The following is a 23,810-nucleotide window of genomic DNA, read 5'->3' on the forward strand; positions in this document are numbered from 1 at the left end:
GACACGGCCTAAGCTGATTAATTCCTCCTTTCCTCACTCCTCACTCTCCTTTTTTTCCTCCGCCTCCACTGTTGCTCTGCTCTAGCCTCTTTGTTCGTTTCCTCCTCCTCTTCACTCTTCTACTTTCGGCACAGCCTCAAGGCTTTGCTCTAGCCTCCTCCGCTTCCTCCTCTACTCTTCACTCTTCGGTTGGGACTGTACAAGGTATTAAATTATTTATTTTCTTAATTTTTTAGGATTAAATTTGCCTTAAGTTTTAATATTTTTTAGTGAAATTAGGTTGAAATTCATGAGTTTGAGTTTATTTGGTGGGTGATTTTTTTTTTTTTTAAATTATGCGCCCCAAATTATGAGTTTATTTGGTTGAATTAGGTTGAAATTCTGTTCGAGTTTTTGAATTAGGTTGAAATTCATGGTTCTGATAAATGTAATTTTTATTTCTGTTTAAATTGTTGATAGCACATGATTTAATTCAGTTGTGTCGAATACCTCAAGAAAACTTTAAGGGAAAATGGTAATTTTTATTTTTGATTTTTTTTAAATTTTGTAGGGTAAATTAAAAATGGAGCATGGGTCATTCCAAAATCCAAGTTCATCAACTTTCTCTATTACAGAGGAAGATCACACTCTTGCTAATTCCCTCAGAGTGGTCCTCAACCAAGAGTTTGTCCTTCTTTGTTTTTTTTTTTTTTTTGCAATTTTATTGTTTGTAATTTCAGTTAGTTTCAGTATAATATATAGTGTTCTTATCTTTATAATTAACTCAATTAACTAATAGGCACTTAAGCTTATATCATGACAATTAATACAAGAAAATTATTTGCTGATAAAATTTTGATTTATGATAGGAGTATGGGGTGTCCTACATAATAAGTAAACAAGAGTCGATTAGTGGGTTGGATTGCTGTTATTATGCAGAGTTATATCCCCAAGAAGAGGTGGCCATGAGCTTATTCCCTGCCAGTTTGAGCTCAGGTTCAACCGTCTTTGAACCATTCTAGTGTTGGGCCAATTCGAGGGCTAGTTTCAATTAGAGTTGTTCACGGTCGGCTTGTACCGAGTAGTGCCTAAAAAATCTACCGTGGGTTCAAACATTCAAAAGTCCGCCTGCATTTGCGGACTTATTTTTTTGTCGCTACCCGCCCATTTTCTTAACATGCGGACGCGCGGGTAGGCGAGTATTTCTTATATAAAAATGAAAAATACAATACAAATTATAAGGTTAAGTTTTAATAACAATTAAAATACAATACATTGTCTAAAAGTCGGCTGCTTGTTTGATACTGCTTTGAGAGATTGAATTAGAAACTTTGAAAGTCTAAATGTAGTCTAAAAGACTAAAACCCTAGCAATATTAAACTACGTTGGGTATGGGTAGTACTAGTTATTGGGCTGACCGGTTATGTGGATTGTAGACAGTAGATTTCTAAATGAGTAGATTACCCCCTCGGGCGAGTATTTAACCATCCAAATTTTAAATTTGAAAAACGTTGTCCAAGCTCGCCCGTTTTTCGAGCCGAGTGGGTCAAGCTTGGTGGGTAGCGCCCATGAACAACTCTAGTTTCTATGTAGGTCGTTTTGTATTCGATGTATGGGTCTGTTTCCATACATTTCCCTTCAAATAATTGACCTAAACAAGCAACTACCTAGTTGCAGTAGTGGCGAGGAGAACCAATCTTCAAACTCCTCTGAACAGAATTGGTTTTAGAACCGGGCTATATTCATTTCGAAATGGTTCTTAGTGATTTTGGGCTTGGTTGTTTGTACACAGACCGGTTTAGGGTTGGATTGCATTTTCGGCACCTCTATCCCCAAGTTTCAAACAAAGGCAAAGCAAAATTTGATAAATTCATTGAAGGCCCTGTGCAATTTTAATAATTATGATATCTTTCTAAGAATTTTATATCTTTAAAAACTTAACATATACTACGTAATTTAATATTAAGACCCCTAATTTTTCAAACCCTATGCGGTCGAACATTTTGAATATGCTCATAACTCTTGTTTCAAATATTGTTTCCTGCTATTGTTGTAACATTGGTACAAAATACACAAGTTGTTACAACCAAAAAAATTGTCCTGCAATTAATGCCTTTCTTGAAAGTCTGCTGTTATAGATAAGGTTATTGTTTATTTGGGTAATGATGTTGTGCTATTATGTTACAGTCCACGGGTATCATTTTGTGGGTACAGCATTCCTCATCCTTCGGAAGCGCGGGTTAATATCAGGGTGCAAACAACAGGTACTTATAGAATTGTTTTTTGTTGGTTTTTCCAGTTGCTTGAAAGTGTTATTTGGCCTAGTTTAGAATTGAGCTTTATTAATTTTCGTGATTTAATGAGGATGAATGAAGTTAATTTTGTCCTCTATCACTTTGATAGAGTTAATCTTCATTAGTAGACATATAAAAAAGTTAACATTAGTTGACTATTTTACGTATTGTTATATAATTAAATGGAAAAATTATCCTGAATAATTCCCACCTATTGTCCATCTGATGTAAATAATCCCAACAATTGATTATTTCTAAATAATTCAATCTTTATATTTTTTGCTGCCAGCACCCCTTATCATATTTTAACCGACTATTATAGATACCTACAACCAAAGAGGAGTTAGGTTAGACCAATGAAAAAGCATTAGGAGAAAGAAACGAGTCTAACGGCTAGTAAGTACCTAAAGTGGTCAATGAAACGTTAAAAGGGATGCTGTCTGGTAAAAAATATACAAATTTTGGATTATTTAAAAATAATTAATAGTAGTAATTATTCACAGCACATGTTCAATAGTGGAGATTATTCATGACAGTCTTTCCTAATTAATAATATAATACAACCAACATTAGTGTACTATAAGAGTTATGTCTACAAAATAAAGATGAACCTTACTCATCCAACAAAAGTTAGCTCCTATCACATGCACACACTGCAATCAATAATAAGATTAGGCCAAATGTTGCAATCAATAACAAAGGTTAGGCCAAATGCTGCAGTCTAGTACAAAAGAGTATGACCTAATGTTATCCTAAACATTTAGATGTAACTAATACATGTACTATTATTCTCCATGATGTTCGTTCATAAACTTGATGTATTCAATTTGTTTTTTTGTTCAAATACCATAAAAATAGTCTTTTAGGACCTCAATGAGTGTACAAGCCTAGTAAAATTGAAGAGAACTAGAATCAAACTCAATCATAAGCAATGAATTATTCTGGCGTAGCATTACTCACGGCATTTACCATGTTAACCATTTTCGTCAGAAACGCGAAGGTGCGAGCTTTTCGTAGGCAAGCGCATATTTTCATTAAAAAGCTTTACAATCATTTTTAAAATACATTTGATATTTGATACTTAGAACAACACGACATTTATATTATTAAAGCATTGAAAATTCAAAACAATTGTCATCATCACGTAATAATATAGCACAAAATGTAAAGAAAAGGCTCAAAGAATGATGAAATAGTTAAAATAATGAAGTTAGGCTTATTGATAACCATATCACCACCATATTTTGAAGGCTTTTGAGTTTACCGTGATCAAATATAAGCCGCATTAACCGTAAAATCAGCCTGTGAAATCCGTTCGCGACCTTTACCATAACCATTATCGAAAACTTATTTTTGTGCTATGTTGAATTGTTGATAACTTAAATTGTTGAAAAATACCATAATTTATTAATATCTCATGCTTTTTCTTTTTGTGTTAATTCATTTAAGGATTTGTTGGTCCTCTTTAGATGATTTCTCATTTCCGGAATCATATGAGAAGATAGTATGCATTCATATGAAACTTGAAGGTGTTGCGATCAAAACTTTAGTGTAAATGGAATATTTGTACGTCGTATTATGAATATGCATCTAATTATTCATGTTTTGAAGAGATTGTTATAGTTCTTTATGATTGTTGTGGGCTATGATAGTTTGCGTTTATGTCTGATACACTGTGTTTTATATCTTAAATATCATGAATTGATCTCAGGTGACCCAGCTTGTGAGGTGTTGAAAGATGGTTGTCAAAATCTGAGTTATCTGTGTAAGCATGTGAGAAAGACATTTGATAATGCAGTGGCCGAGTACAAGACCAGCAAAGCTAATGATTCCATGGATGTTAATTAAGAAGAAGATACTATTCATGTTCATCGTGTGTCGGGCAACAAAGTTTTGGATAGGATCTATATGCTCCAACTTCTTCGTTCTTATTCCTTATCTTTCTAGTTTATGATATTGATTACCAACTTAGTTAGTAGCGTTTTTACCACTATGAAATATGCATACTTTTTTTTTTTGAGTAAAAATATGCATATGCTACTGTTTATGAAATTCGCAATTTTATTATCTACTGATAACTTCTTCGTGGGGAAATTTTCTGATTATGCTGAAATGAAAAGAAATCAACATTAGAAGTTTGTTCTGAGATTTTTTATTAATAATAAATTTTGTTTTATGCATATGCAATTCAATTAGTAAGTCTTTTACGATCTTATGGTGAAATCATCTTATTTAGTGTATTAAAGCGATTATTTACAACTTTAAAGTGATTTAATTATAGAAATTAGCCAATTATATGTGTTTGTCTTACTGTGAGACGGTGTTATATATGACGAGTTGTATATCTAATACTCATGCTTGTAAGAATTATACTACACAGTCCATGAATGATCAGACATTTAGATTCCTCAGTCCTCACCTTATATTTTTCATAATACACTAAGCTTTTTGAAATAATTTTGATTGTTTTTTGTATATACTGAATTTACTGAAATATAATTATAATAAATTTAAAATCACCCGTTCACCCCACTGATTCAATTTTTAAAATGAAAAGTGTGTTCATCTAGTTATTGATGTACATCATCCATTCCTTTACACTTCCTGCATAACTTTTTTGAGGGAGAACTCGAATGAATAAGACATTCGAATCATTCACCGGAATGAATGTCCCAAACATAGTTTTGTATACACTTAAGTTTGGTTCGAGAAATTAAGCACTAATAACCATTAATGAGTTTAGTTAGGTTTTCTTGTTTGTTGACAACATGTAAGGTTAAAGATTCATAACATCCTACTTATCAGAGATAACAGTTTTAAGATGTCAATTTGAAAGAACCGGAAAAGCCATACATGACCCAGAACAAAAATTGCATCTTTCGTCAAGAGTCAAGACCTCTGATTCTACATAAGAAAATTGCATTGATAGTGAAACAGTGAACACTATCTGAAATTCTGAAGTCACAAGAAATGAAGCACCACCCATATATGGGGTCTCCCAGACTGAGACAAATTACCCGAAAATGAAAATCGTTTATGCAACCAAATGATGTATGGAGCTTCAGTTAAACTGCTTCAGCCTCAAGCTTTGGATAGTCCACTAATTTTAATGGGTTTCGAATGTATTTCCAACAGCGCTTGTGAACTCCACTAATTTTCTTTGGAGCAGGAGCAGGTTTACCTGCAAGAAATGCTCATAAATTAATCCACAATTAAAGACTTTAATGGCTCAACTTCATTCAATAAAAGTGCCCAAATTCTTGTTCAAATAATGTAGCAACACTGATCACAAAAACCAAAAGAAAATGTAGTTTGACACTGATCATACATACTCCAACAGCCTAGCATTAATATGTATTGTTGGAGTTGATGACTTGAGTGTGCAGCATGGTGTATCGTTAAGGTGTTCGGGTACTAAGAAGATGTGTATGATGAGGAGGCCCAAGGTGATGAGCATCAAGTGTTGCCTAGTCACTATGCTCGAACAAGGCAGAAAATGCGTAAGACAAGGCAGCAACAATAGCTAGGCAGTCTGTTGCACTGCTGGTGCTCGAAAAGCAGCATTCTGCTGGTTCGGGCAGTTTGTGTCTGCGAGTCTCTGTTTTCTGTGCCAGTCATCTTGCGGCTGTGACGTGGCTTGTTTAATCATTTGTAATCAATTCTAACTATAAATAGGGTGCTGCACATAAACCTAACATGCTATTCTAATCATTCTAACCCGAAGACCGGCTACCCTTCTCTCTCTCATTCTATTGATTCTCTACTATTATTCAAAGCTAGCCACTAACGAGTATGTAGCCCAAGTTGGGTGAACCTCATTAAAGATTGTGTATGTTTATTATTGCACTTGTTTCTTATCATCTCATTACTATTTCATTGCTAGAGTAATTTATTTGATCAAGTATCTTCCTACCATTGTTCTTGGGTATTTTATAGATAAAGTTAGTAACTTTAGGTCCTAATTTTGTTGCATTTCAATTGGTATCAGATCCTAAGCGTTTTTTGGTTGTATTTGAGAATGTAATCTTGGTAAAATATGTCTTCAATGAAGCTAGATACTGACAAGTTTAATTGAAGTGTAAACTTATGCTTATGGCAAATCAAAATAAAGGCAATATTGATTCAAAGTAGGATGCATAAAGTCATTGATGGTGTAGATAATAGACACGAGGGGATGACAACTACTGCTAGATGGGATGAGATGGATATTTTGGCTGTACATCTTTGTCTTGTAAATGAGTAACTAATAGAAGTAGTTAAGGAGACTGTTACATATGCAACCCACAAAAGACCGGCCCTTAAATACACCTACAGTTGAAGAGGAAGGAAGGATATGAGCCTCTATAGCAACAACAAAAGGTAAAGAAGCAGGTTCTGAAGTTAGTTGCTATAATAGGAAGGTTGTTAGCATTTCAATTGAGTAGTTATATTAGTTGCTAAAAAATAGGGAGTTTGTTAGCTTTTGTTTCGAGTTGTTTTCCCTCCCCATAACTTGTATATATAAGGGCAGAGGGGGCTGGAAAGGGTAGCTTTTTAGTGAAAAATTTTAATAGAAATTCACTTGGAGTTTGGGTGACTCGATTATCCCCAAGTTTGTACAGTTTCATAGAAAGAGTAATATAAATAATATATTCCTCCTCAGTACAAGTTTCAGTACCTACTCTTCAGCTCCTAATGTTATACTGATAGGGAATTATTTGAAAAAAACAAATTAATCTACATGATTAAAGCTACGATTAGAATCAATACACACAGATTCAGAAACACAGAAGGAAAAGCCAAGCATCAGCTCAAAGCCTAAAGCCCCAAAGCACAAACTCTTGCACTTGATGGTTGATAGATGCCTAGAATAGATTACTCAGGGGTGATAAGCCTTGTGTCATTAATTTAAGATATTCCAGAAGCATATACATGTTAAAGGTTGAACAGGATCACCCAATCAGACAGAAGCACCATGTATCATTATGAAGTATTGATTTGCATTAAATCCTCGATGATAAATCACTTCACACTAATGCACTCACTAGGTACTTTCCCCATGTAGCCATGCCAATAAAGAATACAATTCCCATGACAAGCCAACTCTCTTACTAAAATACCAAGTGATAAAATTTTGTCTCATTAGTCTGGAAAAATCAATCCCACACATTGAAGCTTGGCGTCACATAATTGGTCCGAACTCTAAAATATTAATGGCCCAGAACAATTTCACAATGAATATGATGAACAAGCTAAATAATACCTTAATCTAGTACTGCCAGAAAATTCCAAATGCATGATATATTTTCTTCTGATTAAAGATCATTAGTCCTCGTAGACTCATATCTTTGATGAGATTCAACTTATAATAAGAGAAGTACTTTGTTTCAAAAACTTAATTTCATAACGAAACTATTTCATTCAATCAAAGGTTTGCTTTGAAGCAACAAAGCTGTTGGGTTTTTCAAATGCTTCTAGAACGTATCTAACTAATTTGAATACATATGTAAGACCTTACTGGATCATCTTAATTCAATAAACATCCCAAAATCAAGTTCAAAAACAATGTAGCAAAACTAATCACATATACTAGTTTAAAACAACTAGATAAACTACCATGTTTCATACAAAGTAATGGTCAATGCCAGTTTAATTTCCCAATGTCAATACATCCTAAATTTAGCCATGTACTCATGGAGGATATTATCTAATTTATTTGCTTATTATTAGTAATCTTTGTGTAAAATCATCCCATTTTGCTAATTACAAAGAAATTTAATAAATGCAACAAATAATTCAGGGAAGAGGAAAAATATTCTAAAATATTCTCAACCTCAGTGCTTACTTATAATGCAGCACAAATCAAAACCCATCAACAAATAAGAGTTTGGGTATTATACATGGCATATTGTATTCGTCTAACTAGAAAAGCTACAATAGAATCAACTCAACCGGCACATTGGACAAACTTCAACTATCTATTTCCACTTATGGAATTCTTTTTGAAAAAAATTTTGAACATATAAAACATCAGTTTAACAAAACAAATACACTAAAAATACTCAAATTTTAACAATTCTGCTGAATTCAACATTTCAAATTGAATATTGCAAAGAAGAGGCAATATCCTGTAGTTAAATTACTAAAAGACTGAATATAATGTATTCCTTGCTATTCAAAATCTTGCTTTTATCAATATCAAACAATCAATCTCCTAACCAACACACTTTCATAGTTTGATTTGAAGACCAACACAATATTTTTACATTGATGATCTTCCTAACCATCAGGATTTCTAAAGACTGGCACAAATAGTCATCAACGACCTACTCTTTGCGGTTCAAGTTTTTATACATGCTCTTCAGCCCCTAATGTTGCATTACCAGGGAACTATTTGAAAAAGGAATAAACTAACCAAAAGATTAAAGGCACAATCAAATTGCAATGCATACATGATCAAGAAACATAGAGGGGCCACATCAACTCATCAGCTAAATATCTAAATTCCAATTGCACAAATTGAATTGGGCTACATAACCAGACTGAAGCACTGTGTACCATTTATTAAGAATCAATTATCATAACCTTGCATAACAAAGATCACTTGCAAATTTATGCACTAGCTAGGTACATCCCCAATGCTATAATAACATAATAATTTCCATCATAAACAATCTCTTTTACTGGAAAATCAAGTGACGGACTTTCACCTCATTGGTGTTGTCTGAGAAAAAAGCCTACATGGAGCTTCAAGACATCACATAATATGTCAAAACTCTTGGATATCAAAATATATTGAGCTAACAGAGTAACAGGTGACACCAACATACAAGATTTGCATAATTGCCTTAATAACTAAAGAAGTATAGCTGTACAAGTACAAAGAGATACAGAAGCCACAGATTGAAGTGAATCTGGGTTTTGTCCAATGAATTCTAGGATACTAAAAACAAGTCCCCAATTCTTTTCACATATAAGCTAACCAAATTTTTAATCAAGTCTGTTAACAACTTCTAAATGCCAAACAAGTGTCTTCCTACAAAAAGATTCAACTTATAATCGGAAAACACAGCTCAAAGTCAGGATATTGTAGAGCATAAAGTTCAGCGTCCTATCCCAATACAAAGCAAGATGTGAATAATTTCATTCATCATAAAGCTGAGAGAATTTTCTTAATAGCAAAGCTTCATTGAACTATTATTTACTCGATTAACCAGCTTAGTGTATTCCATAACCTCCTATGTACGAACTATACTTGGTAAGATAAAAAGAATTCAAACACCAAATATTTTTGCAAAACTTCAGAATCTTAGTCCAATAACAGCTACATCTGCTAATAAAGGAACTAAAATCTAGAATTACCAAATATAAACCAAAGTATGGTTTGGGGGATCAATTTTTGCACAATTCTTCGTTTATAATTAATAAGTATCATAGCCAATAGAAAAGACAAAAATACAAGAGAAAAAACACTAAATAAAATCCCAATAAAAGTGTTTTAACCTTAGAACACAAGCATATTCATTGTTCAATAAACGAAGTTAAAACCAAGAGCAGAGCTATAAGTTGGCAAAGGTTGGCCATGGCTACCCTAAAAGAACAAATGTAAAAATATAGTATAAATGGTATTTGGACCACAAATTATATTAGCTCTCTCACTATCAACGAGAAAATAACTGTTCAAATGCACAAAACCCAAGCAGAGATAACTCAAAGAACTCCTAATATACGGTAGTAGATATGGAGTCTGATTACATTCGACATTTAAGCATTGCAAGCACATCAAAAAGGGAAAGTCATCACCTTCAAACAAATGAAATGAGCAACAGTTAGTTGAGAGACTAACCATCTTTATAGGCAAGTCCCCAAGCTTTCCCATGTCTACCATCCTACAAAAATGAAAACCCCAAAAATCAAATCAATGAATAAATAAAATAAAATCAACATAAAATGAGAAATGATTGCAAGTTGTTCGACGAAATGCCGCGACGACAACAACCCTTAAAAACTACGAAAAAGGAAGAACCTTGTAGAGATTAATCTTGGTGATCTCATAAGAAACATTAGTCCAATGAGATTTAGCCAAGTGATAGCCAACACCCCAATTGGGTAAAAATTGTGCAACTTCGAAGAGATTCTTGTGTTTCTTTCGCTTTGTGTTTTTTGATGAATCAATTGTAGTTGTAGTAGTAACAGTAGTAGTAGATGGTGAAGTGGAGCTGAATTTGAAGGTTTGAAAGAGGTTACTTGGAAGCCTCCATAAGTGGTTCTTTGTTAACCCTCTTCTTGCTAGAGCCATTGGTCTACTTTGTAGAATGCCGAAATCAAAGGTTCTCTGTCAACCTAATTCAAAAACTCAAACAGAATTTCAACCTAATTCAACCAAATAAACTTATAAACTCATAATTTGGGATGCATAATCTTTAAAAAACAATCACCCACCAAATAAACTCATAAAATCATGAATTTCAACCTAAGTTCACTAAAAAAATATTAAAATTTAAGGCAAATTAAATCCTAAAAAATTAAGAAATTAAGTAATTCACATACCTTGTACAGTCCCAACCGAAGAGTGAAGAGTAGAGGAGGAGACGGAGGAGGCTAGAGCAGAGCCTAGAGCCTGTGGCGAAAGCAGAAAAGTGAAGATTGAAGAGGAGATAAGGAAACGAACGTAGAGGCTAGAGCGGAGCAGCAGTGGAGGTGGAGGAAAAAAAGGAGAGTGAGGAGTGAGGAGGAAAGGAGGAATTAATCAACTTTGGCCGTGCCTTTTCTCTCTTGGTTGTCTATCGTGAGAGATTTTAATTGGGCCGTCCAAACAATTTTTAAAAAGTGGCAATTTAGCTTTTATTGTTTTTCAGTCCGTCTAATATGAGACCGTCTCACAGTTAAAAATTTGAAATGAATAAGCAAAAAAATATAAAAAAGTCATTAAATAAGGAAGTTTTACTAAGCAATTATTTCCCAATGCAGAGGTTCGGCTTGTTTGCTGTTAGTAATGGCGAACAGAGAAGCTTAATCAAAAAAAGTTAAGGTCTTTATTCCCTGTTACTAACAGTGAACAAAAATTTTGACCCTTTTTTGACCAAATTTCTTTGTTCGCTGTCACTAACAACGAACAGCTAGTTGAAGCCAAGGTTGTTAAAATCGGGATTTTACTTTGAATCGGAAGTACCTCTTAAAATCAATTCATAAAATCGAATCGTAAAATCGACCGATTCTACCAATTTTGCTGATTTAAGTAGTTTTTGAAGTTTGTATTTATTTCAAGACATTTTACATGTAAGAGAAACACTTAAAATCATCTATTATCAATAAATTGTGCAATAAAACAAAATTCAAGGTAGTTACTTCATGACTTCACGTCTTCACTATTACATGATAAGCAATATAGATTACACCATCTACTAATAAAGTCAAGTACAAATTGACAAACTTGAGTAATCAACAAAATACTCATGAGCAAAATTAATCATAAATCAACAAAATACTCATTAGCTACATAATACTACTATTTAATCTAACATGAGTAATCAACAAAAATGAATCAATTATACTATTAAAATTAATCAATTATACTATTTAATCCAATAAAACAATTCACATATCCCACACAAATTCAATATTGATAAAACAATTCCACAATCAAGCAATAATAGTAAATAACCAATTTAATCTAAAGAATCAATTACATAAACTATTCAATCTAACATGAATCAATTATTCTATTTAAACTAAACAACTAAAACAAGCAATCTGGAAGAATTAAACATAACAATTAAGAAATGGGCGAAATAAGGTAACCTGCTGAGCGATGGCTATTGCTGCTTCGAGCGATTCTTGATAATGGAACCACGAACAGATAATCGACAAGCGAACCACGAACACATCAAGCGAACCGCTGCTGCTGGTGGCTGATAATGGGCGGAAGTCGAGGGCTCGAGGTCGGCTGATAATCGACAATATTGAAGAGTGAAGACTAGATGCTGAAATTGTTGATAATGGAAGCTTGAAGAACAATGAGAGAGAAGAAGGAGGTCTGGAGGTAGGGCGTAGGCTGCGGGCTGCTGTATGAAGATTTAGGTAAAATGAGGTTTAGGGTTTTTCTTTAACCCGATTCTTAAACTGAAATTTTAAAAATTACAACTTTGTGACTGAATTTAAATTTTCTTATTTATAATAATAATAATAATAATAGTAATAATAATAATAATAATAATATTTTAAAAAAAAATTAAATATAATAATTAAAATAAAAATAAAAATTTAATAATAATAATAATAATAATAATAATAATAATAAAAATAATAATAATAATAATAATAATAATAATAATATAAATAAAATTAATAAAAATATTTTTTTTTAAAAAAATATATCAGTCGCACAAAAAGTGCGACTGTACCTAGGTCGAGTCGCACTTTTTGTGTGACTCAACCTAGGTACAGTCGCACTTTTTGTGCGACTGGTATTAATATTTTTTTTTAATTTCGAATTATAAAATTTTTTTTGTTTATTTAATTTATTTTTTAAGTTATTATTATTTAAATAATAATAATAATAATATAATAATAATACTAATAATAATAATAATAATAATAATAGAACCACTCTGTCTCTTCCTTCTCTCTCTAGAAAAATTATCTGCTGGTTTCACAAGAAACCAGCCATGACAAGAGGTTGCCATCTTCTTGTTCATCGAAAGGCTCAGCATCATCAGTAGAATCCCAAATTGCACCGACAGCTACAATCAAGCGAGTAATTTATTTTTTAAGTTATTGTTATTTAAATAAATGTTGTAATAAATTATTTTATTTTATAATAACAACAAGTCGCACAAAAAGCGCGACTGGTATTTTTTATTTTTTATTTTTTAATTTCTAATTATGAAATTTTTTGGTTTAATTAATTTATTTTTAAAGTTATTGTTATTTAATTTCTAATAAATTATTTTATTTTAATATAATATTATATTATGATAATGTTATTATAATAATTAGTTTTGAATTTATTAATTTATTTGAATGTTTAATTATTTTTTAATATAATAATAATATAGTAATTAAAATTTAGTTGTTAATTAATTTTTAATTTTTTATTAATAATTTTTTTATTAATTTAGTTGATAATAGTGTTATTAAGTCCAATGGTAAATTCATAATTTTTTAAACTCTAGGGCAAATTCGTAATTTCATTAGGAGTGGAGTGGCGATAAAATGAAAAGGACGGCGAACTTTAGTAATGCATTTCTTTAAAGTAAAAATTGTCATGCGGCTATTTTTAGGCATTTTCATGAAATCGGTAAAGCCGTTAAAATCGGCCGATTTCACTAGAGTTTACCAATTTTATGGGCGATTTTACTTATTTTGCTTCCGATCCAACTCGTAAGGCCCAGCAGGAATCATAAAATCGTGCGATTTTACGATTTAGATCGCGATTTTAATAACATTGGTTGAAGCTATTTTTTTCCTTTTTTATGTTTAAAATTACAAATCGATATAATATATACTTATATACATATATACTTATAATATACATATATACTAATGTATATATATCTACTTATATACATATATAAAAAATGTATACAAATGTAAATAAATAAAACATTAGGTATATAATATACATAATAAATATTATATACATATACATATATTGTACAAATGTCAATATTGTTCAAATGTTCAAAATACAATCGTATGTACGCCTATACATAAAACTTATGCTCATGACCCTCCGCAACCCTTTCGAACTGTGAAGGTCTCCTACGCCTCTTACGATAGTAAGAGGCGGTCGTATGATGATCAGGGAGAGGAGGTGATTGATATTGAGATGAACCCCACTCTCTGTAATGATCCGCTCCCTCGTGGGGGTACATCACATCAATCTCCTCCAAATGAACGTCAAAAGGAGGAGACGATCTTTGAACGTCTGTAGATGGTTGTGTCGGCTCAGCGACTTCGGGAATGAAGTGCTGGAACTGCGTCTAGGAGTATGCCTTAGGCTATTTCGCGCACAGGCTCCTCGCGGATAGAGCTAATCATAGTTGCCACGCCTTGTGCCTACAATCATTTAAAAGTTAGAATATAATTATATTATGAGTTCTAGGTAAAAGTAAACAATATTGAAAATACTTACATACTGTGTCATCGTCGGTGCGGCCGGTGCATATTGAGCGGTGGCGATGATACCTTGTGGTGTCATCCATCGACGAGTGATGGAGAGAAACCACGACATGTAATCTAGAGTGGTAGTTGCGCCAGCTGCATCGATCGACGCACCTTGGGCAAACAGCTCCAGGCAATGATCACAAGGAGAAATATGTCGCCCGTTGATCTCACTCCAGCTCTTCGCCCCTGACCCTTACGTGAGGTGAGATGTAGCTCAATCTCTGTGTCACAAGGCGGCAGGATGCCCTGTACCATCCCATATTGGCGCATTACACGCTCGGGAAGATGTACTCGACTATGTTGAAGCATATCAATGGTACAGAGGCTCTCTGCGCACTCAACTGTATGCCCAAGTGTTGAGGCAACATAGCATATGCTTCAGCGGGGTACGGGTCCCAACGAAACTTGTATCATTCACAACCAATTCATTCATAGCTTGTATCATTCACAATCAATTCATTCACAGCTTGTATCATTCACAACTTATTATTCACCACTTGTAGTATAATTTTCTAGTTTTGTATCATTCACTGCTATTTGCGAATTTTCACCATCAACATACACCATTCATCATCAACAACATACACCATAAATCAAGTACATTTAACATACTTACAAAAACATACACCATTCACAACTAAAACAAATAACTAATAACTAATAACAACAACATTCACAAATATTCACCATCAACAACTACACTTACATAAAAATACAAAAATAACTAAAAACACAAACATTCAAGTACCTTAATTAGCTAATGATGACCTTAAGGAGTATTGATTTGCAAATGTGGATCCTGTATTTGAATAAAGATAAGAAAATTATAATAAACACTGAAATTCGATAATTAAGCATAAATCAACTAAAACATTACCAAAGAAAAATCCAATTATGTTTTAGAACACTTTGGTGATGTTAATTTGGAAGAGGGAGGGATGAATTGAAGAATTAAAGCTTTTTAATGGAGAAATTTGAATGAAAATTTTTGTATGTTCAATTTTAGGGTTTCTTAATTTGGGGGAAATGAGGAAGAAGAAGGTAGTTTTAAATTAAACCTCGTAGTTGTTTGCTGTTATTAACATCGAACAAAGAGGACTTGTCAAAATTGGTCAAAATCTTTGTTCGTTGTTAATAACGGCAATCAAACTCTTTGACTTTTTTTGACCTCTAGTCTTTGTTCGCTGTTACTAACAGCGAACAGCCTCAAGCCATATGTAAGGAAAAAAGTGCTTCTATTGAAAAATATTTTGAAACTTTGGCTATTATGTGAATATTTTATATTTTTTGCTTATTTGTTTCAAATTTTCCTCACGGTGAGATAGCCTTAAAAAAGTAGCCCATAAGCTAAAAGTTTGTTCAACCCGTCTTGTATGAGGCTGTCTCACGGTGAGACGACCACAAAATAAGAAGTCTATAAGCTAAAAAGTTTAAACTAATGGGTTATTTAACCCAAGTATAAGGCATGTCTCACGGTGAGACTGTCTCATACAGGAATTTGTGATTGTTTTTTTAATGTTTTTTTTTAATAATGAACCTTTTTTATGGACCTGTCTCACGGTGAGATGGTTTCATACAAAACGTACTGTTTATTGTTATTTTTTAAAGTTGACAATTTTTTTTAAATAAATGATCTATATAAAAATTAATATATTTACTCCGTTTCAAATTACTTGCAATATTATAAAATTAGCACTATTCAATCATCACTTTTAATTTGTAATTAGTTTTTAACCTATAAATTAAGATATAGTTAAGTGAGATCTTGTTTGAGTTTTCTCCATGCAAAGATTATTAATATTAAATTTTTATAATTTTTAATTATACATAATTAGAGATAAAATTAGTGTATTGGACTGCGTGAAAAAACAAATATTGCAAGTATTTTGGAATAATTAAAGTAATAATTATTGTCCACATAATCTAATAATTTACCCATTTTAAAATGAATGTGACAGATTAAAATGACAATAGTGTAAAATGAGTACGGAGTGAGTAATATACTTATTCCGCTCCATATTACTTACAACATTATAATATAATGCACTATTATATCGCCCTTAATTTGTGATTTGTTTTTAATCTATAAGTTAAAACATAGTCAAGTGAGATCTTATTTGATTGATCACAATACAAATCTTGTTAGTATCAAATTTTTATAATTTTTTATCATTCATAGTTAGAGAGATACTTCATATGTTCCGAAATAGTTGCACATTTTGACTTTTCACGCAGTCGATGCGCTAATTCAATCCTTAGTATTTTTAATTATGTATAATAAAAAATTATAAAAATATTAATAATCTTTGCATTGACGAATCAAACAAGATTCAACTTTACTATGTTTTAACTTATTGATTCAGTAAAAACTAGTCACAAATTACGAGCGATAATTGAATAGTGTTTGATTTTGTAATGTAACAAATATATGGAACGAAAAAAGTATTAAAAATTAAATTAATATATTGGAGTACTGAAAAGTATATTATTGGGGAAAAGATTAGATGAGCTGGTAATGGTAAAATATTGTTATTAAACTAAAACCCTAAGATTTCCTCATTACAACTTCGCCTACTTCTAACTTCATCCTCCCTGATTCAGTGACTCCCAAGTCCCAAAACTTCCTCCTGATCTCCTCCCTTCCTCCGCAGGCTGCTAGGCTCCGGTCATCGCATCGAGTTTATCTTTACAGTGATAAGCTTTTCTGCGTTATTCTACCAAGCCTTTGTTCGGTATGTTTCAGAGCTCTTTGTCTTTTTCTAATATTTTAATTCTCCAGATTTTTTGTTGTCGAATTTTTTCGTTTATGGATATTTACATCTTGTCAACTTGGATTTTCTGTTATATTGTTCCAGTAAATTATTGGAATCATTTTTGTGATAAATCTTGAAGTATTAAGAAAATGTGGTGATTTTCTGCATTGCGGTTCTTAGTCGATAAAACAAGCAATTAAGCTTCATTCATTTAATTGAAAATTATGTTAGGTAAATTAATTGCATCATCAATTTGTCTATTTTCATTTTTTAATTTGATTAAACTGTAAAAAAGGTTGGTATTTGTGAATTTTGAATAAATTTGAATGTTTAATAGTAGTTTAATAGTGGATTAAACTATCAAATGATATATTATGACTTCGCTTTCAAAATATGAAAAATTGACATGGAAAATTAGCATAAATAAAACGTTTTTAAAGGTATTTTTTTTGTTTGAATTGTGGACATTACTTGAAATTTTTCTAGATCCGCCACTTGTTAAATGACAATGTTTTAAATTAATTTCTCGAGAAATTATTGATCTTTTTATGTTTCAATGAAATTATTTCAGGTGAAAATGGCCAACAATATGTCACCTGAATTTGCAAAAGAACAGGTACGTTTTATTTACTGAATTAGTATTGACATTTATATAATCATCTTATTGTGCTCTCAGCTCTATGATTCAGAAACTTAAGTAGGAGATTCATGTGATTATGTTATTGCAGCTCATAATTTTTTTGGTTTGCAATCGGCAATAGTTAGGATTATGACTTTAGCATTGTTGATGTATGAGTTTAGTCTAGTTGGTGGTGTAAGTGGTAAAAAATCAAGATTTATTTGTTTGATACTTTGCTAATCACCAATACACTTCTTGTATAGAATAGATAGTTGTTACTGTTAGAAGCTGATTAAATGGCATAGTCGCTATGGTTCAATAGTATAGATTATGGATGGTATTGTGGCTTTCATTTTAAATGTTCTTGAGGTTGATGTTGCTAATAAGGGTTGAAATTAATTCTATCATGCAAATGTGATCAAAATTGACAGCCCATATTGGTTTCTGTGTTAAACTTGTTTGTTTTGTAGCTTCTTTCATCAGAATGGTTGACTGAGGTTTAAAAGAATTTTCTTTTTGCGCAGATTATGTTCATGGCTGAGAAGGAGATGGAGTACAGGGTTGAATTGTTTAACAAGTTGGTAATTCTATATTGTGCAATGTTCATAGACAATATATATGAATCTCTGTTATTTGGTGTATAAATTATGGTACTTTCGATAATCTACATACTTGAATTTTTGCTTCTTTTTGCTCATCATCTATCAATGCGTTCTCTTGCTAAATTTGAACCATAATTATCATGATGTTAGTTGCTTTTAAACTTTTCTTTTCGCGAAATTTTTTATGTTTTATACTTCAAAACTATTTGGTTTCAGCATTACATATTTGGTGCAATTTGCTTTCCTACCATGTCTATAGTTTTAATAGAGACACAATGGTATTTTAGTAAGGTGGTTGGGCACAGGGTATCTTTCCATTTATTGGTTGCAAAATGAAATATGCATTTTAAGGATACCATTTGTGCTGTCATGACTTTGTCTGATTTGTTATGCTTCTATAATCTGCATCAGGCTTACTCAGACATGTTTTCGCAAATGTGCCGATAAAAGGTACCAATTTATAGAAGTACCTGATCAGTTTTCTTTGTTTTGATGTTTGTTATTGAAGAATTTGAGAGCAAATGTTAATGTTATCCTGTCTACTTGCAGCTACAAGGAATCTGAGCTGAACATGGCCGAAAATAGTTGCATCGATCGCTGTGTTTCAAAGTATTGGCAGGTAATTTTTCAGAGTTTTAAATACTTTGCAGTTTCCTCTCTTCTTCACTTCTGTCTAATTTTTGGTTCCTTTAGCTTCCAAAAAACATTGCATCAGTTCTCCCAAAAAGCTCTCACACCTTTGGGAGAAGTGATGCATTTAAATTGTGAAGGAACTTGTTTCAAAAAGCTCGCCCAGGCACGCTTAAGGTGAGCGCTTTGGGCAGGCGATAGCCTAGGTGCCTTGATAGGTTGGGAAAGATAAATCCTTAACGCAAGCACCTCAAAGCGCCTTAGCCTCAAAAAAAGCCCATCACTATGTTTTCTCTTCTATTTTCCTTATTTATCTTATCTTCTTTTCTTTATTTCTCTTATGGTTTTTAACAGGGGTATTCTTTCAAAATTTAAAATTTATTTTAAAAATATTTTAGGGCGCCTCACACCCAAAGGCTACCGCCTTTGCTTGTCGTCTAAAACTTGGCTCTAGAACGCTTAGGGCACCTCATGACTTTAAAAACTGGGCCAAAGAAGTACTGCAAGATTTTTTTGAGTTAAAAGTTCAACTTTTTTATTGCAAACTCATACTGTTCTCTGAATTAAGAAATTAGAAAATTAAATAGTTTGAGCCTAGAGGATTGACACTACATTTTTGTTAGTCCTTTGAGCTGTCTGTTGCTGCATTTTTACCGGTTCTGCGATGTGCTTTCAAATGCTGTCTTCCCAACCCATTAAGTGTCGGTTGCAAATTTGCAATGCCAATCTAGGGGTGACTTCATCAACATTAACTTCATCAAAACTTCCCTCTATCGGTTTTCATTTGACAATTTCATGATGTTTTTTAATATTCTAAATGTTTATATGATGTCTAGAAAGTTTACTCTTACGGCCCGTTTGGTAGTTGTATTAATGGGGGGATTGGTATTGAAAATTTATCATAGTTTTGGTTGGAAAATCTCTTGACAAGTTTTCTTCTTCAATTATCTTATTTTCTTCACAATATACTCATTCCAATGCATTACTATTTGGGAGGTTGTATTAAGTGACAATGAAAAATTGTGAAAAAAAGGTTGTTTTTTTATCAAGATTTCGTTAGCATGGTCATGGTACATTTCATGAAAATTTACACTACAAATCATTCACATCACTACCATTTAGTACCATAAACCAAACAGACGTTTGGCATGGAATCCTATTACTAATTAAGGGTTAAGTATTTGTAGGCAAAAATTGTGAGAATATTTAAAGGAGAAATTAATTGGTGGGAAAAAATTAACTTGCCTTTTCAAATTTCTGTCTAAAATATCATCACAACTCTAGCAAGAGAAAAGAGTTTACAGCTTCATTCACCACTACTAAGATAGATTAAAGTCAAATAATTCTTATCTTTTGGGGGAAAAATTCCAGACGATCCAAGAACAAAGTTGCTTTCCTTTTAGCTCTCCTGTCATAAGATTTCTTTTCATAACCATCATCTTCATGAAAAAACCCATCTTCTGTAAGGCTCCTCTTTAAGTTCCTGCCTTTGTTTCTCCCCCTAGCATTAGAGGTACTCGTATGTTCTGCTTCAATGTCTTTGTTTCGAGCAGCTTCTCTGTGTGCTTCAATGAAGGCACTCTGATTCTCTGGTTCTTTTCTCCATTTATGGCTCTACTTTATAGATGGGTCGCTTTGGTGGTTGTTCAAAGGGGAAGCGGTTTTATAAGGTAGGTGGTGCTATGGTGGTGAAGTCGGCTCACCGTGCTTGAGTAAATATTTCTCCCAAATGAGGTAGGATAAATGTTTTCCCTCAAATAGGGAGAAAAGAATACTCTTAGTTATTTTCCTTCCATTCCAGGCAACGGATTCAACCCGGAAAAAAGTAATGGACTAGTTTTTTCCCCCAAGTACCCTCATTTCAGGCATGCTCTTAAAGGACTAGACTTTACCATTGAGAGTACTCAGTGGCATCTAATAAAAGCTAAAGGAGTAGTGATCGTTAGCAGTTTGTTGTTACAAAATTTACGCACCAGAAATGATTCATCAAATAAGATAGAGCTATCTGTTTTGCATCACAAAACTTCCTGCATCTATCTTACAGGGGTACTGAATGGTTCGATGCATTCTTTTGCTATGAAATGCTTGTAAAACATTGTCGCATTTGTATCTTTATAGGCAATACTACAGTTCACTATTTGTTTTAATGTCGTTCAATCTGAATCCTTTTTTGTATGTCATCAGGTGACTAATCTGGTGGGTCAGTTGCTCGGAACAAACCAGCCTCCTATGTGAATAACAGTCACCTTTTTGAAGTGATTCATCCCTTTTGCTTTTGATGAAACAGTGGTAGGAAAACACAAATGATTTTTATGCTCTGAAAATAATGCAACTGTTGCCCAACATTTTGTTTCTTTTGAACATACTTATCTATCGAGTAATCCACAATTGTTTTGAGGACTAGATGTTGGTGGAATCCACATTATATCATCTCTGATTATTTGATTTTTGTTCATTTTCTTTATCTATTGAGTACTAATTAACATGCTAACTATGCTTTATATACGTAGTATGTAGTATGTACACATGATAACGAGTGATTTAATGAGCTCCAAACATCAATCAATAAAAAAAAAAAAAAAGAAAAAGGTTTTTGAGTCAATCCCAGAAGTCAGTTATTTCCAACCTGCTTATTTGCAAATCAACATAAATTTCCTTAACTCTATGTAAAACAAAGCAACTGTCTTTAAAACAACAATATTCCATGTGGTCTATCTTACTAGACTTTCTATAAATTAATTTTTTAAGTTTTATTATCTTACCCAAAACAAACTCACCCACTTTCAACATAATAATGTTAAAATTGTAATCCCAAAAGATTGATATAGAAACACTCAGAGCTCCTTTACTATTTAATTTTAGGGTGATAAAAAACATAAGTGTTAGAATGTAATAAGTTTAAATCAACTTCTCAGTTAGGGGTGGATCTATTCATGGGCATCCCCTGGCACGTGTCTTAGGGGGATTTTTTTTTTTATTAAAAAAATCGAAAATTCAGATTCAGGGGCAAGTAGGAACGGGCCTTTCACTTTTTACAAATCAGAATTCTCTCAAACACTATTTAAGATATTTTCACTCTTAATGTTAATCTTAATCTAAATTCTTAGTCATGATGTTCTAATATTTAATCTTAATCTTAATCTTGAGTATTGTTAGAATGTTGTTCTTGGATTCGAAATGAAATTCCTTCCCTAGACCCCTATTCCAATGATTTTCTGTGGGTTTTTTTCCTTTCCTAGACTTTTTACTTATTTGGTTTAGTTTTTTTTTTCGAAGTATACTCTCAAGTAGGGCTGGCAAAAGCTAAGCCGACCTGCTAACCTGATCTGAAACCGACCCGAAATTAGCGGGTTTGGGTTTAGATTTTTGACCCAATTAATTAAATGGGTCAACCCGACCTGATCTGTTTATTAAATGGGTTAGGTTCATGTTGAATATTTAAACCCGAAAAAAACCTGTTTAACCCATTTATTAAATGGGTCAATCAGGTCAGGTCGACCCATATTTAACCCGTTGAAAATTTTAAATAAAGTCATAATTCATAAAGATGATGACTAGAAATTTATTAACCCAAATAAAGTCATAACTGATATATCATAAAGACATAAACCCTAAAAATTTAACCCATTAAACCCATTGAAATTCTATGCGCCTCCTCTGTTCCTCTTCTCTCCTTTGTGCGACTGTGCGGCCTACACCTTCTCCTTCCTCTTCTCTCCGGCGGCTTCTTCTCTGTGCGACTGTGCGCCTTCTCCTTCATCTTCTCTGCGGCACCAAGGTAAGTATTATTTCTTTGTTGTCCGATTTTTTTGATTTTTTTGATCGATTTATTCTGATTTGGATTGTGTTCGATTTTTTTTATTTTTTTGTGTTTGATTTTAATGTTCATTGTTGTTACTGCTATTTTCATTGTTCTTAATGCCATGTTTAATTCTTCATAATAATTTGGTTCGTGTTTGTGTTATTTAGGGTTCGATTTTTTGGTTTTGTGTTTGATTTTTTTGTGTTTGTGTTACTGCTATTTTTTGTGTTTGATTTTTTTGTGTTTGATTTTGTGTTATTTAGGGTTCATTGTTCTTAATCCTCATTAAATCTCAATTCTTTCTTCCTATTATTCTATACTTATTTTTTTTATTTACTCCATTTTTTGGTTTCTTGACCAATTTTTGCAAGATTCATATGTTTTGGCTTCATCGGTTTGTCTCATTTCAGGTAATTTTTTTTTTTTATTTTTTTTTTATTTTACAACTTATTTTACAACATATATTGTACACTGTATAATCTTTTGAATGAAAGCTTTTGATAATCATTTGTATAATCTTTTGAAGTTAAGTAATGTAAAGTGATAACAATATCTTATTTATGTATACTGTGTTGTGTTAATACTGTATTGAATGAAAGCTTTATTACTTATTTAAGAAGATTTCGCAAAATTTGTATACCATTGAATCTAAACTATTTGGGTCAAATGGGTCAAATGACCTGAAATATATGGGTTTAATGTAGGGCTGGCAAAAGCTGAGCCGACCTGCTAACCTGATCTGAAACCGACCCGAAATTAGCGGGTTTGGGTTTAGATTTTTGACCCAATTAATTAAATGGGTCAACCCGACCTGATCTGTTTATTAAATGGGTTAGGTTCATGTTGAATATTTAAACCCGAAAAAAACCTGTTTAACCCATTTATTAAATGGGTCAATCAGGTCAGGTCGACCCATATTTAACCCGTTGAAAATTTTAAATAAAGTCATAATTCATAAAGATGATGACTAGAAATTTATTAACC

The 23,810-nt window shown here is 32.5% G+C and overlaps 3 protein-coding genes across 4 annotated transcripts; 2 read left to right on the forward strand and 1 right to left on the reverse strand.

Annotated features, from left to right (window-relative positions):
• On the forward strand, positions 1–4,453 carry LOC130814053 (uncharacterized). Its single transcript, XM_057680045.1, has 4 exons — positions 1–204; positions 551–663; positions 2,167–2,243; positions 3,985–4,453. The coding sequence occupies exons 2-4, from the start codon at positions 563–565 to the stop codon at positions 4,119–4,121; spliced, it is 315 nt and encodes a 104-aa protein (XP_057536028.1). The 5' UTR covers positions 1–204; positions 551–562; the 3' UTR covers positions 4,122–4,453.
• A 533-nt stretch (positions 4,454–4,986) lies between these two features.
• LOC130814052 (uncharacterized) lies at positions 4,987–12,370 on the reverse strand. Of its 2 annotated transcripts, XM_057680044.1 has the most exons (5): positions 12,054–12,370; positions 10,803–10,872; positions 10,279–10,595; positions 10,099–10,141; positions 4,987–5,454 (listed from the first exon to the last, which is right to left on the reverse strand). In XM_057680044.1, the coding sequence occupies exons 3-5, from the start codon at positions 10,549–10,551 to the stop codon at positions 5,339–5,341; spliced, it is 432 nt and encodes a 143-aa protein (XP_057536027.1). In that variant the 5' UTR covers positions 10,552–10,595; positions 10,803–10,872; positions 12,054–12,370; the 3' UTR covers positions 4,987–5,338. The 2 variants fall into 2 exon arrangements, with proteins under 2 accessions (XP_057536027.1, XP_057536026.1); XM_057680043.1 differs by lacking the exon at positions 10,803–10,872.
• Positions 12,371–16,952: 4,582 nt separating this feature from the next.
• Positions 16,953–21,427, forward strand: LOC130814054 (mitochondrial import inner membrane translocase subunit TIM10). The gene is made up of 6 exons (XM_057680047.1): positions 16,953–17,152; positions 17,745–17,789; positions 18,317–18,369; positions 18,806–18,844; positions 18,944–19,013; positions 21,209–21,427. The coding sequence occupies exons 2-6, from the start codon at positions 17,751–17,753 to the stop codon at positions 21,257–21,259; spliced, it is 252 nt and encodes an 83-aa protein (XP_057536030.1). The 5' UTR covers positions 16,953–17,152; positions 17,745–17,750; the 3' UTR covers positions 21,260–21,427.
• The last annotated feature ends 2,383 nt before the right edge of the window (positions 21,428–23,810 follow it).

This window comes from Amaranthus tricolor, chromosome 5 (genome assembly GCF_026212465.1).
Source record: "Amaranthus tricolor cultivar Red isolate AtriRed21 chromosome 5, ASM2621246v1, whole genome shotgun sequence".
In the NCBI taxonomy this organism is placed as follows: domain Eukaryota; kingdom Viridiplantae; phylum Streptophyta; class Magnoliopsida; order Caryophyllales; family Amaranthaceae; genus Amaranthus; species Amaranthus tricolor.

What these genes read in the sequence shown, in the direction of transcription:
- LOC130814053 (XM_057680045.1), top strand. Translation starts at nt 563, where the DNA reads ATGGAGCATGGGTCATTCCAAAATCCAAGTTCATCAACTTTCTCTATT. An exon ending in AGAGTGGTCCTCAACCAAGA is followed by an intron (nt 664 to 2,166) that starts GTTTGTCCTTCT and finishes ATTATGTTACAG; the next exon opens with TCCACGGGTATCATTTTGTG. An exon ending in TATCAGGGTGCAAACAACAG is followed by an intron (nt 2,244 to 3,984) that starts GTACTTATAGAA and finishes AATTGATCTCAG; the next exon opens with GTGACCCAGCTTGTGAGGTG.
- LOC130814052 (XM_057680043.1), bottom strand. Translation starts at nt 10,551, where the DNA reads ATGGCTCTAGCAAGAAGAGGGTTAACAAAGAACCACTTATGGAGGCTT. An exon ending in CCAAGATTAATCTCTACAAG is followed by an intron (nt 10,142 to 10,278) that starts GTTCTTCCTTTT and finishes TCATTTTTGTAG; the next exon opens with GATGGTAGACATGGGAAAGC. An exon ending in GGGACTTGCCTATAAAGATG is followed by an intron (nt 5,455 to 10,098) that starts GTTAGTCTCTCA and finishes CATTTCTTGCAG; the next exon opens with GTAAACCTGCTCCTGCTCCA.
- LOC130814054 (XM_057680047.1), top strand. Translation starts at nt 17,751, where the DNA reads ATGGCCAACAATATGTCACCTGAATTTGCAAAAGAACAG. An exon ending in CTGAATTTGCAAAAGAACAG is followed by an intron (nt 17,790 to 18,316) that starts GTACGTTTTATT and finishes CTTTTTGCGCAG; the next exon opens with ATTATGTTCATGGCTGAGAA. An exon ending in CGCAAATGTGCCGATAAAAG is followed by an intron (nt 18,845 to 18,943) that starts GTACCAATTTAT and finishes GTCTACTTGCAG; the next exon opens with CTACAAGGAATCTGAGCTGA.